Here is a 15,669-nt window from a genome sequence, read left to right as displayed (position 1 = left end):
TATTATATGCCCATATTCATATCAAACGCGATTGCAGTACTAAAATATCAGAGCATCCTTTAATTTCAGCACTATTTTGTGTGAACGGAGTAGATTTCAAACTCTCCTGAGATGTTCAGAACAAGAACTGATGACCTTTCATGAATTGCCATCATGTAATTATGTGACAAAACAAACACCCATGTTTATGTCCAGACATATTGTTGTCGACTATGTTTATTCCTATTCATCACATTATAATTTCATGCTCCCCAATAAAACATGTCAAGGCCGAGAAATGACAGTAAAAGTGTCGGGTCTGGCGTGGATTCAACTGTGTCTGGTTGATGAATGTGTTGGTTGGACCTTTTCTAAAGACAAAACGAGTCTCGCAGGGGAAAATAAATACCATTCCATATTTGTCTTGATGAGGAACCAGAATCCTGAGAGAGTAAGATGGTGGCATAACAGTATAATGATGACAGAGGTTGCAGCCAGCCCCAGTGCTGTTCTTAACAACAGAGAGCAAATGACTCCCAATAATTAAAGACAATGGAAGATGAGCTTCCCTCCAGAGACTGGTTTCTACTAGACCGTTGTTCTCACAACTTTATGTATGGAAATATCTTTACCAATGTCACCCCAAACATTATTTAGGGCAGTGATATTCAAAGTTGGTGTCTGCAGTGGGGTCGCCAACCAGTCAAAAGTTTGGACACACCTACTCATTCAAAGGTTTTTCTTTATTTGTACTATTTTCTACATTGTAGAATAAAAGTTAAGACATCAAAACTATTAAATAACACATGTGGAATCATATAGTGACCAAAAAAGTGTTAAACAAATCAAAATATATTTGAGATTGTTCAAAGTAACCACCCTTTGCATTGATGACAGCTTTGCACACTCTTGATCTTCTCTCAATTAGTTACCTGGATTGCATTTCAATTAACAGGTGCACATTGTTAAAAGTTCATTTGTGGAATTTCTTTCCTTCTTAATGCGTTTGAGCCAATCAGTTGTGTTGTGGTATACAGAAGATAGCCCTATTTGGCAAAATACCAAGTCCATATTATGGCAAGAACAACTCAATTAAGCAAAGAGAATTGACAGTCCATCATTAGTTTAGTACATGGAGCTCAGTCAATACGGAACATTTAAAGACTAAATAAGACTGAAGCACTAAATAAGCTTCAGTTAGTGCTAAACACGGCTGCTAGAATCTTGACTAAAACCCCAAAAATTGATCATATTACTCCAGTGCAAGCCTCTCTAAACTGGCTTCCTGTTAAGGCAAGGGCTGATTTCAAGGTTTTACTGCTAACCTACAAATCATGACATGGGCTTGCTCCTATATATCTTTCCAATTTGGTCCTGCCATACATATCTACACGTACGCTATGGTCACGCAGGCCTCCTTACTGTCCCTAGAATTTCTAAGCAAACAGCTGGAGGCAGGGCTTTCTCAAATAGAGCTACATTTTTATGAAATGGTCTGCCTACCATGTGAGAGACGCAGACTCGGTCTCAACCTTTAAGTCTTTATTGAAGACTCATCTCTTCAGTAGGTCCTATGATTGAGTGTAGTCTGGCCCAGGAGTGTGAAGGTGAACGGAAAGGCACTGGAGCAACGAACCGCCCTTGCTGTCTCTGCCTGGCCGGTTCCCCTCTCGCCACTGGGATTCTCTGCCTCTAACACGATTACAGGGGCTGAGTCACTGGCTTACTGGTGCTCTTCCATGCCTTCCCTAGGAGGGGTGCGTCACTTGAGTGGGTTGAGTCACTGATGTGATCTTCTTGTCCGGGTTAACGCCCCCCCTTGGGTTGTGCCTTGGCGGAGATCTTTGTGGGCTATACTTGGCCTTGTCTAAGGATGGTAAGTTGGTGGTTGAAGATATCCCTCTAGTGTTGTGGTGGCTGTGCTTTGGCAAAGTGGGCGGGGTTATATCCTGCCTGTTTGGCCCAGTCCGGGGGTATCGTAGGATGGGGCCACAGTGTCTCCTGACCACTCCTGTCTCAGCCTCCAGTATTTATCCTTCAGTAGTTTATGTGTCGGGGGGCTAGGGTCAGTCTGCTATATCTGGAAAATGTATCCTGTCTTATCCGGTGTCCTGTGTGAATGTAGGTATGCTCTCTCTAATTCGCTCTCTCTTTCTATTTTTCTTTCTTTCTTTCTATTTTTCTTTCTTTCTTTCTGAGGACCTGAGCCCTAGGACCATGCCTCAGGACTACCTGGCCTGATGACTCCTTGCTGTCCCCAGTCCACCTGGCCGTGCTGCTGCTCCAGTTTCAACTGTTCTGCCTGCGTCTATGGAACCCTGACCTGTTCACCGGACGTGCTACCAGTCCCAGACCTGCTGTTTTCAACTCTCTAGAAATAGTAGGAGCGGTAGAGATACTCTGAATGATCGGATATGAAAAGCCAACGGACATTTACTCCTGAGGTGCTGACCTGTTGCACCCTCGACAACCACTGTGATTATTATTATTTGACCCTGCTGGGCATCTATGAGCAATTGAACATCTTGGCCATGTTCTGTTATAATCTCCACCCGGCACAGCCAGAAGAGAACTGGCCACCCCTCATAGCCTGGTTCCTCTCTAGGTTTCTTCTTAGGTTCTGGCCTTTCTAGGGAGTTTTTCCTAGCCACCTTGCTTTTACACCTGCATTGCTTGCTGTTTGGGGTTTTAGGCTGGGTTTCTGTACAGCACTTTGTGACATCAGCTAATGTAAGAAGGGCTTTATAAATACATTTGATTGATTAATTGACTAAAGGACACAAGTAATAAGAAGATACTTGCTTGGGCCATGAAACACAAGCAATGGACATTAGACCGGTGGAAATCTGTCCTTCGGTCTGATGAGTCCAAATTTTAGATTTTTTGTTCCAACCGCCGTGTCTTTGTGAGAGTAGGTGAAAGGATGATGATCTCCGCATGTGTGATTCCCACCGTGAAGCATGGAGGAGGAGGTGTGATGGTGTTTTGCTGGTGACACTGTCAGTGATTTATTTAGAATTCAAGGCGGTAACCAGTGTGGCTACTACAGCATTCTGCAGCGTTACGCCATCCCATCTGGTTTATGCTTAGTGGGATTAGCATTTGTTTTCAACAGGACACACCTCCAGGCTGTGTAAGCTGTGTAACCTCCACAATCACCCCGACCTCACAATCACCCCGACCTCAACCCAATTGAGATGATTTGGGATGAGTTGGACTGCAGAGAAGAGGAAAAGCAGCCAATAAGTGCTCAGCATATGTGGGAACTCCTTAAAAAATTTTGGAAAAGCAGTCCAGGTGAAGCTAGTTGAAAGAATGCCAAGATTGTGCAAAGCTGTCATCAAGACAAACGGTGGCTACTTAGAAGAATCCTGGGCTCGAACCCAGAGTCTCTGGTGGCACAGCTAGCACTGCGATGCAGTGCCTTAGACCACTGCGCCACCCGGAAGGTCCCTAAATATCAAATATATTGTGCTTTGTTTTACATTTTTTTGATTCAATGTGTTATTTCATAGATTAGATGTCTTCAGTATTATTCTACAATGTAGAAAATAGTAAAAATAAAGAAAACCCCTTGAATGAGTAGGTGTGTTCTAACTTTTCACTGGAACTGTATATATATTGTTTTATTCGTAACAAAAAATGTAGAGTACAGATTATTGTATGGGACAAAGGTTTTTGAGAAAGATAATATGTCATTTTTTATTGTATGGAGTATATGTATTTGTTTCTTTAAGATGAAAATGCAATTCATTTTGTTGTTAAAATTGTTTTGGGGGTGGGGTGGGGTCACAAGAAATTATTGGTGGAAAAATGGGGTCTCCATAAATTTCAGGGGGAAAAAAGGGTTCTCCACTATTTTGGGGGGAATACCACTGTTTTAGGCGGACAGTTACCCAATCTCGGTTGCTTAATCTCGGTTGCTTAATATAAGATCTTAGTAACATAAAGATCACCTTATACCAACATTTTTTAATTGTATTTAACTCAAATTAATTTGAATTTGAAAATGTTTAAACATGTATTGAGGAGCGAGCAGTGTAGAGTGTGTGGTTTTACCTACCTGTTACAAGCTGTCCAGCCAGAGCACTGTTACACTTGTAGAACACCCTGGCACACAGTGGAGAGATCCCGCCACCACCAATCTTCTGCATGGCACTCTGAAGGGTAGCAACCAGTGCCCCCAGTATCTCCCCTTCCACCCCTGAGACAGCTGGTGCAGAGCTGGGCACCATCAGTGCCAAGGATACAGTGGCACACTGGCTATCGCTGGACAGCATGGCATGACATTCTATGGTTCCACACGCCACCTCAGTAGTCATGTGACAGGAAGTCCTGTGTCTGGGGTCGTCGTGGGCAGCAATGACGTGCAGTTCCACAGCCGCTCCCCTGGGTAAGGCAGGGACCACGGTAACCACCAAGGGTCCACTCTGAATCTCTTGCTCCCCGAATGATTCCTCCTGCAATATAGAAAGGTGCCCTTTATATTTGAGACAATTAATGCACATTTTATCACAAAGATAATTATTTGTATATTCAATACCTGAGAGAAAGGATATGCAGGGTGTCAGAGGAACATGAGGAAGATTTGAGATGGAAAGGTAAGCCTGGGTTATATTCCAGGGTATGGACAATAATCATTTGTCAAACAAACATATATGGATGCCGACACAGCTATCCATCAACAACAGCGCATATAAGTCCATCTGATAACATGACAGGTTCTTTCAAAGAAGCCCTTTTCATCGTTTCCAAGGAGATCATGATTCATGCTGTGGCCATTTCACACTATTTCACCAATCACCCTTCCACATTTAGCAGAAAACTGCCGTGATGGCTTCAAATGATTACATTTGCAGAGTTCAAATCTGTTTTCCCCCTCCAGACAGTGTCAGTGGGCAATTATCAGCTACAAAATGTCTTCTGCCAGCTCGCGGCACAATGTAGCCCTCAAATAATACTTGGCTGCGGCCCTCATCTGCTAATGGGAGAGAAATGAGCGTTTTATACAAGTCATTTCGGCTGGAGTCGATAGGACAAAAACACTTAACCCCCTTTTCAATTTGCTGGATCAATTTTCATCCACTTACACCCCACTTCGTAAGTGCAGAATAATAACAGGTTACATACACTTTATTTTGTAATTCACTCACACAAAAAATCATTGACAAGAGCAGACGAGCGGCCTCTTTGTCCCCCTCGATAAACAAACCCATCGCGACCCAACATGCCAGCTACATGAACGCCTGCACCACTTACCTCCAGATTAAACTTTAGCTAAGGCCTAATTGTGTATCAACAGCCAACCTCTCGCCTTGGAGAGGGAAGAAGGACGATGGGGGGGGACCTAAAGAGGAGAGCCTAAATTTGTTTGCTCCATTTCTTCACTGTGAAGCCCTAGCTAGTGGTGATGGTGAATAATAACAACAACAGGGAACAATAAGTGTGACAGGGACGGCAGGCCTGTGTGGTGTTGTGTGGTGTGACACGATACATGTAGCATCTGCTTTGATAAATGTTAGATTAGCACTTAGCGCGCAGCAAAGTATTCTCCTGGAGGGGCCCAGGTCTACACTTGTCAATACTCATTGCTCTGGGAGAAGGGAGGGATGGGGTGGTGAGGGGGACAGGGGGGAGAAGAGCCCTGCTTAACCAGGCTTAAAGGCCATCCTGTTGGCCCAGGGTGCTGAGGTACTGTACCCAGTGAGACGACAGAGAACCTCGATGTCGATGCTACGGTACTCTAGCCTCTGGCCGATCACTGCAGACGGTCACACAGATCTAAACTTCCAGACTTTGTTTTTCCTCCCAGACTTGTCTGAGGTGGTTAAATCAACTCCTTTATTTATTTATCTCTCCAAATGTTACATGAACAGAGAGCGCTTGGTGCAGTACATTTGGTCCTTTCTGAGAATATTGTTTCCTTCCCTGTGATTTCAGTGTTTCAGTTGGTGGTGATGTTTCAGTCTGTGTTTGTAGTCAGTACTTCATTGTTGTAGTGTGTCTCCCTGCTGTCAGGAGTGAAAGCACTCTACCCACCTGACACCCCCTGCCTGACTAGAAATAATGTATTAACTGAATCCAATAAAATATAGAGGTGACACATTGTGATATATGACTGAGCTGAGTGCCTTCAGTAGAGTTTGTGTGTGTGACATGGTGTGTATGTACGTGTGATTGGGGCAGCCCTGCTCTTTAATGCTGGTTTCTCCATAATGCAATACATCACATTACTTCATCCCTTCATTCAGTTGGCTCACTAGCACAACCCCCCTCTCTCTCTCTCGCACTCTGAAAATCTGGAACTCACTCAGCCACTGTCGAAGGAGGGTGTGACCTGCTTTCCACCATGTTTCTTTTAACTCCCTCCTTCCTTTCCCCCGCTCCTTCTCTCTCACAGATGCTTGGCGCAGGGCTGGGGACCAGAGAGGCGTGAAAGGCGAACGGTAAACACCGTAATAAGGAAGTGGTGTAAAGCCGGCGAGCAGCAGGGAGCTGATGGGGCCTAGCCGCTTAGGCAGTTCCCCTACATTTCCTGCCCAGCGGGAGGCCTTCAGCGCGTGGCTGGGGCTGCCTGGCTCTCCTCTCCTCTGTGTGGCTACCTGAGAGACGTGGGCCTCCAGTATCCACATTATCCCCCTCTCCTCTTCTCTCTTTCTGTTCCCTCTACAGGCAGGGTGTAGCAGTGGGCCACCAGTCCCCACAATATCCCCCCTCTCGTCTCTCCGTTTCCTCTGCAGGCTGGCTGGCTGGCTGTAGCCCTGGGGCCACTTGTATAAACCAAAGCCTGTCTACTGCTGCTGTGGTGTTGGAGGTGCGTTAGGTTAGCTAACACTAACAGCTCCCCCCTGAAGAGAGGGGGCAAAACAGGGTTAAAGGGAGGAGAGGGGATATACAGGAGGGAGTGAGAGGAACCCTTATTATATAAGGGCCTATATGTTTAGGTGTGTGGGGGTACCCATGGAGTTAGAAGGAGATTGATGGATACCATAAAGAGGGCCTACTACAGAACACTCAAGCCAGGATTCAGACAAACACAGAAAACGACCATAGCATGGCACTTGACTTCACACTGTGATCTTGTGTAACTTCTTATGATGGAAATTGCCATTCGATCACACATCACATAATGTGCATTCATGAATACCAAAGGTTTAGCCTAACTAATAACTAGGAGAAAATCAATTGGCATCAACACAAAAGAAGTCGCCGTGTTTTCCAGTCCTGTTGTCCAACTGAGAAGACTGGCTAACAATTACAGACGCATTGCATGCACACCTCCTTATTCATCACACTCACACACTGACCTCGCGGTTCGACGCGCCATAAATACGATTTCACAAGCGAGGCGGCTCCGGCGTGCTCCCAATTAACCCCTGCGAGCTTCCCCGTCCACCTGATTAGAGAAATGATCAACGCACAACAACAACACGGAGCCACGCGGCTGTGCTTCCTTCTGCCTCAGCAGCCTGATGTCTCCCACCTCATCACAGCTCTGATTGCTGGTTACGTTTGTGCACGACGCCGGAGGTAAACGGGATAAATGTTCTCGGCCGTTATTATTCGTCACTCTGAAAATGAATGGCAAGAGGGTTTTAGTGTTGCTTGACAGGCTGCAGGAGCTGGTCAGGTAAAAGTGAGTGCGACCTGGGAGTCAAGTTGTTGAAACTAACAAGAGAAGACACTTTTACTCAAAGTGAGCCTGGTTTTAGTCAGGGGTGGATTCAGGGTCTATTGGTTTCCTATGTAGCTAATTGCATGGGTCAAAATGTGGTTTCTGTGCTGAGCCACCTCATCAGGTGTCTCTAGTGTGAATCAATAGCTACTGACAAAGACAATGGGTAAGACAATCCACATCCAAAAACTGGCCCTGGAGCTTTACCCTTTGTAGTTTACATCATTATCTTATAAAAAGTTTAATAATGACCACTTTACCATGGAATTTATAAGTTGAACTTTAAGTAAATAGCAGGTAAAAAGCACACAGTAAAATACAGGTACCAAGAACATAAAGATCCCATTTACTGCAGGTGCACTCAGCCAGTCCTGAGCCTTGTGTGTGTGAGTGAATAAAGGAGAGGGTGAGTTATTCCCCAGTCTCTGCAGGAGTGGTGTTATCTGTGTTTGACCTGAGTTAAATATTCTCATTACAATCACTTCAAATGAGCACCGGCGCTTTGTCTAATCCCCACCCCAGGGACAGAGCCGTTTCACCAGGCCCAGGATGAAACGCAAGCAGGCCCCTGCCACAGCCTCTCTCTCTCCCCTGGACCCTCTCCTCTCCTCCCACCCCACCTGCGCTGAGAGAGAGGGAGGGAGGGGAGGAGGGATGGAGGAGCTGGGAACTACCAGCATCTATTGCTACTCAAAGACTACCTCACAAAGGGGAGGTGGGAGGTTAGTAACCCTTACCAGCTAGCCCACTGTGATAGTCTAAGGGCTGAGAGAGGGTTAACTAACCTGTTTGGGGGGAAACTAACAGAGCTGTCAATCTGTGGAGGGGTTCATTCAAGTGCCAGTTCAGATAGAGGACTCTCAAGGTGCCAATAAGCAGTCCGCTTGACACATCAAAGACTTGTTTTCACCAATTTATTGAATGTTGGCCATCTTGGAGCACATCTGACCTGGCCCTGATTGACCTGGCCTTGATGCTGTAGCCAACTAGTTCCCTAAGCTTTGACCTCAGTGAGTCAATGGTCTGACAGTCCCTAAACTACATGCTAATTAGTTGCATTCCCTGTTTGATACGTTTATTTTACTCATGTTGGGAGGGGCCAGCTATGGGCCAGGGAACAGTTTACATGAATTTCTATTACCCTCCTCACAATAGAGTTCTCTATCAATAAGTTGTCACTAGACTCTTCTGTGGAGCCTCTACACTGAGTGTACCAAACACTTTCCTAATATTGAGTAGCACCCCACTCTACAAGGTGTCAAAAAACGTTCCACAGGGATACTGGCCCATGTTCACTCCAATGCTTCTCATAGCTGTGTCAAGTTGGATGTCCCTTGATTGGTGGACTATTCTTGATACACACGCGAAACTGTTGAGCTTTAAAAACTCAGCAGCGTTGCAGTTCTTGACCCAAACTGGTGTGCCTGGCACCTACTACCATAGCCTGTTCAAAGGCACTTACATGTTTTGTCTTGCCCATTCAACCACTGAATGGCACACATACACAATCCATGTCTCTAAAATCCTTTAACCTGATTCAAGTGGATTTAACAAGTGACATCAATAAGGGATCATAGCTTTCACCTGGTCAGTCTGTGTCATGTAAAGAGCAGGCGTCGCTAATGTTTTGTCCACTCAGTGTAAGCTTTAAGAGGGTATCTAGTCTGCTATCCCCATCATGAAGGCAAGTCCTGCAAGTGAGCGAGTCCCCATTCTGCCCTTTTTAGTGAGTCCCCACTTTGCACATTTTAGAAAGACCCTGATTTGCACTTTTAGTGAGTTCCCCCACTGCACTTCCCACCACAGAGTCTGAGACACATGTTGGAGGTGGGCTCTTCCCTTCTCCCCTGCTCCCTTATCCCCCAGGGCTGGCAGATTACCGCGGGAGGAGCAGGCCTGGCTGGGGAGCCTGGTGCCCTTATTAGCCATGTGGATGAGGGTCTGTGGCAGGGGAGAGGGGTTTGGGGTGGGGGCATGGACTGGAGGGGGATAAGCTGCTCAGAGAGTTCAGCCTAACTCCAAAAGGGGGGATAAAGGATTAGGGAGGTTCTAACGGAAGACATCTGCTTCTGTGCCAAGCTCCATATTATCAAAGACACCAGTGTTTCCCACATCATCAACTTTTCATGAGCACACTCACTGGTAAATATCAGCAACAGAGCTCTGAGTCTCTGAAGGGGGAGAGCGGGTGGGACTTTGGCTCATTTGGAAATTCCACTTTTTGCCCATTAAATTCTGATAGAGAATTCAAGGCTGCATGTCTAATATGCCTATCACATTTTCTCCCTTATTCAAATGGAGATGGAAGCACACACAGATGCTGTTTTTTTGCCTACTCTGTGTGAGTAGAGGTTAATTCCATTTATTTATGCTATTGATCATATTCACAAAAGGAAATATACATAGGATTTATACAAAGGACAAATAGTTGATCAAATAGCTCACCTTCTCTTGTGCGGCCCTCAGCTTGCCGTCCCAGACTGCTCTGATGACAGGGATGTCTTGGCTGCGGGTGGCGTAGCAGTGGGCCTGCAGCACATGGCCCAGGGTAAGGCTGCTGATCACTGCTTCCAGAACCTTCTCTATGTGGCTGAAGGACAGGCAGGCCTGGGTCCTTGCTCCAGCCCTCACCAGCTGCATGGTACAAGGCACCAGGGCGATCTGGCCTGCACAGAACACTGCCTCATCCACCTGTAAAGGGGCAAAGGTACCACACAATCACACGTTAGTTAAGCTGATGCTAGCCTATTTCATGGTGTAACTATGGAACCCTGTGCCTGGTTCTCCCTAGTTCACTTTCATTCTGGTTCCTCATGGTTCTCACTAGTTCACTTTCATTCTGGTTCCCCCTGGTTCTTCCAATGGAATTGAGCCATATATGTGATTAAACAGGAACTTATACTCATACAGGATGGTTGTTCAGCTCCATTCACCCGGACATCAGTCTCATTCACCCGGACAACAGTCTCATACACCCTGACATCAGTCTCATTCACCCTGACATCAGTCTCATTCACCCTGACATCAGTCTCATTCACCCTGACATCAGTCTCATTCACCCTGACATCAGTCTCATTCACCCTGACATCAGTCTCATACACCCTGACATCAGTCTCATTCACCCTGACATCAGTCTCATTCACCCTGACATCAGTCTCATTCACCCTGACATCAGTCTCATTCACCCTGACATCAGTCTCATTCACCCTGACATCAGTCTCATACACCCTGACATCAGTCTCATACACCCTGACATCAATCTCATTCACCCTGACATCTGTCTCATTCACCCTGACATCAGTCTCATTCACCCTGACATCCGTCTCATTCACCCTGACATCAGTCTCATTCACCCTAACATCAGTCTCATCCTGGCAGCGGTCAACCAAAGCTCTTTCCAGGGGTTAATGTTTTCCCTCTCAGTTGCCCTATAGAATGGCTGTGCTTCTGCTTGGCCATGTGGCCTATGTACACACTCCTGGTTTCAGAGAATAAATCTCTCCTCAAACTCAATCCATCGCTTGAAACTCAATTACACACTCCCACAGAACTGGCTACTGGTCAAAGATGATAAATGCAGTCATTCTCTCAAGCGGACAAATGGCTGGTGAAGATGTTGGGCTGTTCGATATAGAATTGAGGCTAACTTATTTATTTAATTTCCAAACATATACACACCTCATGGAGGACTACAATGGAAAAAAGATACTATTTTGTAAAGCTATAGAGTGCAAACTGCAAACACAGACCTGACACAACTTGAACGTGAAAACAGACAAACAAAAACATGTTCGACCTGCAAAGAAGTGCTGTTCATTTCCGAATCAAACTAACTTAACTCTACCTGAGTCCTGTCAAAGTAACACAGTGCAGACATCAGTGAGGTGTAACGTCCGAAATGAACATAAATTATCAGCCCTTGTTTGATAAGCGCATCAACTAAGTTACATCTTTTTTCGCAATGTATCATATCACCAATAATACACATTTCCCACCAGGAAGATAAGCAGGTGCCTTAGCATGCATGAGAGCAGATCCGTTCAAACGGGGGTCTGTCTGTGTTGTCTTATTCATGAGCATAATTAGCCACGCGATAATAAGCTGAGATTCCCAGATAAACGGCCTGTTAGACGACAAAGTTCCTAAGCTCAATAATTTAAGCTCGAAGAAATCCATGCGATTAATGCAGAAGGATGCGTGGGGACCAATGAGACCAGTGGAGAGGTCAGGTCCCTGGACACCCATCACCTAGCTACATTAGGATATCAAAAGTGTGGCCACCGTGCCACTTCCTAGTCAATGCAAACAGCCGCTGGTGACAGGGTGTTAATTGGTGGTCTAAGCAGAGACCTTTAGGGTCTGTGAAGACGCTGACCTCCGGAGGGATCAAGGAGACCAAAATCAATTGATACATGGTGTGAGAGCAGGGTCCTTAACCGATTACCATACGTACATACATGGGTATCGTATTTCTCCCCCAGATTACAAGGGTTACCAAGTGTGGACCAGTGGTATTACTGAAGGCTTAGCACTTTGCCCCAACCCCCTCTTCACCTCCACTGAGTCAGTACCCTTGCTCACTTTGTTAGTAGCAAATGAGGCCAATTGTCTAAACCCCACCGCCCTAAGGTACTAGGCATTACAGTCCAATCACCTACTAGGCTTATCTGAGATATCGAGTCCACATCAATGAGACAGGGGAAATTGCGTTTACATAAAAGTAGCCTTTATTACCTAATCAAATTTCCAATGAGCAATATATGCAGATAAGAAGCATTGCAAAGCTATGGGATGAACGCAGGATAACATGGTGCATATGTTTTGAGTTACACTGTACTTTCAGTACACATCAATGCACCATAGTGGACATTACTACTGGACATTCAAGGGCAGTGTGATGCCGCTTTTAAATACTGCTGCAGCACACACAAAGGTTTTTCTTCACCATGACAAAATCAGCAGTTTGTAGAATTTGATTTGATAATAACAGAACAACATAAAGCTCTTTGCTAGAGGGGGATATGGCCACAGCCATTTCCATATGGGTTTCCCATGATTCCTAGCTCCTGGGTTCACTTGTCAACTTTGATGAATCTTCAGCATCTGCCTCTGCTGCTCCAAATTACCGCGACAGAGTAGGAGATGAGAGAGAGGACGCAAGGGAGGAGGGGAGGGGAGGGGGGTGGAGGCCTCCCGTCTTTCAAACGGTCGGATCAACCACCTGATCATTTACCTGCGAGCACTATCTGTGGAAGCGCGAACCATACCTCTATGTCTGGTCTGCAGCGTAACTTGAAAGCCTGAGTTGTTGGCGGCGTCAACAACAAATCGTCATTGGCATTCCATTTATGAGCCATCAAGGGCCATCATATCTCCTCCATCTGAGGAGCCTTGATAAAGTCAGACGGGTGGCGAGGACCTCGTAACAAGCCATAAAAAGAGCTCCCCATTTTGACTTCCAAAAAAGGAGGACTACCATTTGTTGATTTGAATATCAAGAGGCCAGCGCATGCCCCCTTGACTGTTAAAGACAAACTCCCCATAGCTTCCACCAAGCAGGTGTGTGATGATCAATTATTAAAGCTCCAGCTCAGGTTACTACTGGCACATGGGGGGGGTTAACGAGGGATCGGCTTGAGAGTGGAGGCAAAAGGGAAACGAATACTATTTACATAAAATTAACAGTTCAAAAGAATGAGTTCACACACCAATCAAACTTGTTAATTGACTGTCAATGGTGTGTCCCTGAATATACAACACAGCTACATTATTTATCTCCTGCACTGACAGGGAAGACAGTCCAATTTGCATGGGCGTCCTAAACGTGATCAACAAGCACAATGCCGCATGCATTTTTAATAGGCCAGAGATGAGACTGTTAATATTCATAAGGGTCAAACAATAGCATATTACATTAAACTTCCTATAAACAAGTCAAGTATTTTTCAAACGGTAACCTTAGGAGTCTAAATGGCCCAGTGAGAAAAGGACACGCGGTATTAAATATTTCACAGTTAAATCAATAGTAAGGTGTGTTCGTGGTGAATGGTATACCAAGCCTCCACTCCCTCTCACTGCAATTGCAGATATCCTGACCCTAAACGGGTAAAGGTACAACCTAGCTTATGTTTTTCAATCTGATATTTCAATTGTGTCCTGTCTTACTGAAAATGCATATTTAGTTATCGCGCAAGACGATTTTTGAATATTGTACCTCAGGGTTACAAAATCTATTAGTCTGGCTTAACACTAAATGTGTCTCAGACCTTATTTTCCCTACAAGCTACACAAACATCCTCTCTGTGAGACGTCGGAGGCCGCCGCGACACACGCTGCCTGCTTAGCATTAATTGAATCTGTGTTTTGGCTTCATGCTTTATCAACCTTTATTTCATGGCTTTAAACACCATCATTTTTCAGAAACCCAATGACGTGTCAAAAGGTCACTGAGCCCCAAGGATCCAGACAGTAACACGTATGCAAATGCTGGAACACTGGAACACTAGAACCGGTTGCATGGATGAATCCATCCGCTCTCAAGCCTTCACTGCTTCCTGTAACACGCCTAGCGTGTCTGAGGCCTTCTTAATTGTCGTTTTAGTTAGAAACCTCCAAGGCGTGAACAGGCTAGGGTGCTAGGCTATATTTACATTGATGTTGTAAAGTAACTCATTGGGCTCAATTCTGCGGAATGACTGTCTGACTCTGTGTCATTAGCAGGGCTGGGTATAGACCAACCAGACTGGGCCAGTGCAGGTAAAGTGACCTGGTATTGATAAACAGTCAGGTTTTCTCACTGGTCCAAGGACAGGGTAAGGAGGAACAGCTCCATGGCCTGCTTATCAGATATGCTCATTCACATCTCCCATTGAGCCCTCGTGCGTAATTTAACTAAGGGAATGATAATACAAATGTACAAAATGAATCAAATTAATATGCTGTAACTTTTGGCTAACGCAGGAAGGAAACACGTAACACAAAATGAAAAGAGTAAACAGTGTATGACTAAATGCAGCATAATGGGAGTAGAAATTGGTAACAGAATTATGTTTGCTTCTGAATCTTTGAAGCATCGTTACATTGTTAACAGTGGGCCCACAGTAAATGGGTAAATGTAGTACTTTGGACTGAAGGCAGGGGGGGATATTGAATGACTCAATCACTAGAACACTGGAGCAAGGCATGTCATAACACCTATCAAACTGTATTAGAACGAATCGCCCTTCTAAACCTCACAATCTCATAGTCTCTAAAGGAACATGCTTATTTCATGCCACAAAACTCTTAATCTCTTTCCTGTATTTTTTATTCCTTGAATATTTAAAGGTTGGCAAATAGTTGTAAATGTGCGAATCAAGGAAGAAGTTTATTCCACGCATTTAAGTGCATATATTATTTCTGCTTTTTGGATTTGATACGGAATAACTGTTTAATCCTTCCACGGTGAATGTCAGTTTGTCAGGTCTGTGTGCTGTGATTCCATCTTCAACTGGCTTCAAGTCTGTGGGGCTCTTTCAGCATTAGTGCATTCAAAGCGCATCACGTCTCCGAATAAGAAATGATAAGAGATGGGCTCATGTTGTGCTACGCCCTGAGGAGATTCTGGGGCTTCTGACACCTCATTTATAGAAATATAACATGTTCAGGAGAACCAAAACCTTTCTCCCCTTCTCTTGTATCTTTCACCATCTTAGTCTCTCTTAATTAAGGCTTCTTCTGAAAGAAAACTAAATTGTATTTTTTAAATTTCCTCGTCTTATTAATCCTCCATGTCCCTTTTTTCAGTTTGTGCTCTAGTTTGAGCCTAACCCTTGTATGCTCAACTGTCACACAACATCAGTGTTACTTAAACGGCGACATAAATAGCCCGAACGAAACTCACAAAGAAAGGCAAACATGGGGGATCTCTCAAGCATCCTCTCTGGTCCAGAATTGCATATGGAGACAAAAAAGACCTACGGACATATGTTCAAAATAGAATAGTTATTACCAGAACAAATATTTGAGAAAGAAAA

At 44.9% G+C, this 15,669-nt stretch overlaps 1 protein-coding gene across 3 annotated transcripts in view; it reads right to left on the bottom strand.

Annotated features, from left to right (window-relative positions):
- The window catches only part of dph6 (diphthamine biosynthesis 6), a 90,245-nt gene that overhangs the window by 19,348 nt on the left and 55,228 nt on the right, over positions 1–15,669 (bottom strand). For all 3 annotated transcript variants that reach the window (XM_036954735.1, XM_036954736.1, XM_036954737.1), the window contains exons 13-14: positions 10,100–10,345; positions 4,043–4,439 (exon numbers count right to left, since the gene is read on the bottom strand). In XM_036954735.1, coding sequence (XP_036810630.1) covers positions 4,043–4,439; positions 10,100–10,345 — 643 coding nt within the window. The remainder of the gene's footprint in view (positions 1–4,042; positions 4,440–10,099; positions 10,346–15,669) is intronic.

The sequence above is a fragment of the Oncorhynchus mykiss genome, chromosome 19 (genome assembly GCF_013265735.2).
Source record: "Oncorhynchus mykiss isolate Arlee chromosome 19, USDA_OmykA_1.1, whole genome shotgun sequence".
In the NCBI taxonomy this organism is placed as follows: Eukaryota; Metazoa; Chordata; class Actinopteri; order Salmoniformes; family Salmonidae; genus Oncorhynchus; species Oncorhynchus mykiss.
The sequence above is the reverse complement of the archived record's forward strand: the minus strand, read 5'-3'. Positions and strand labels throughout refer to the sequence as shown.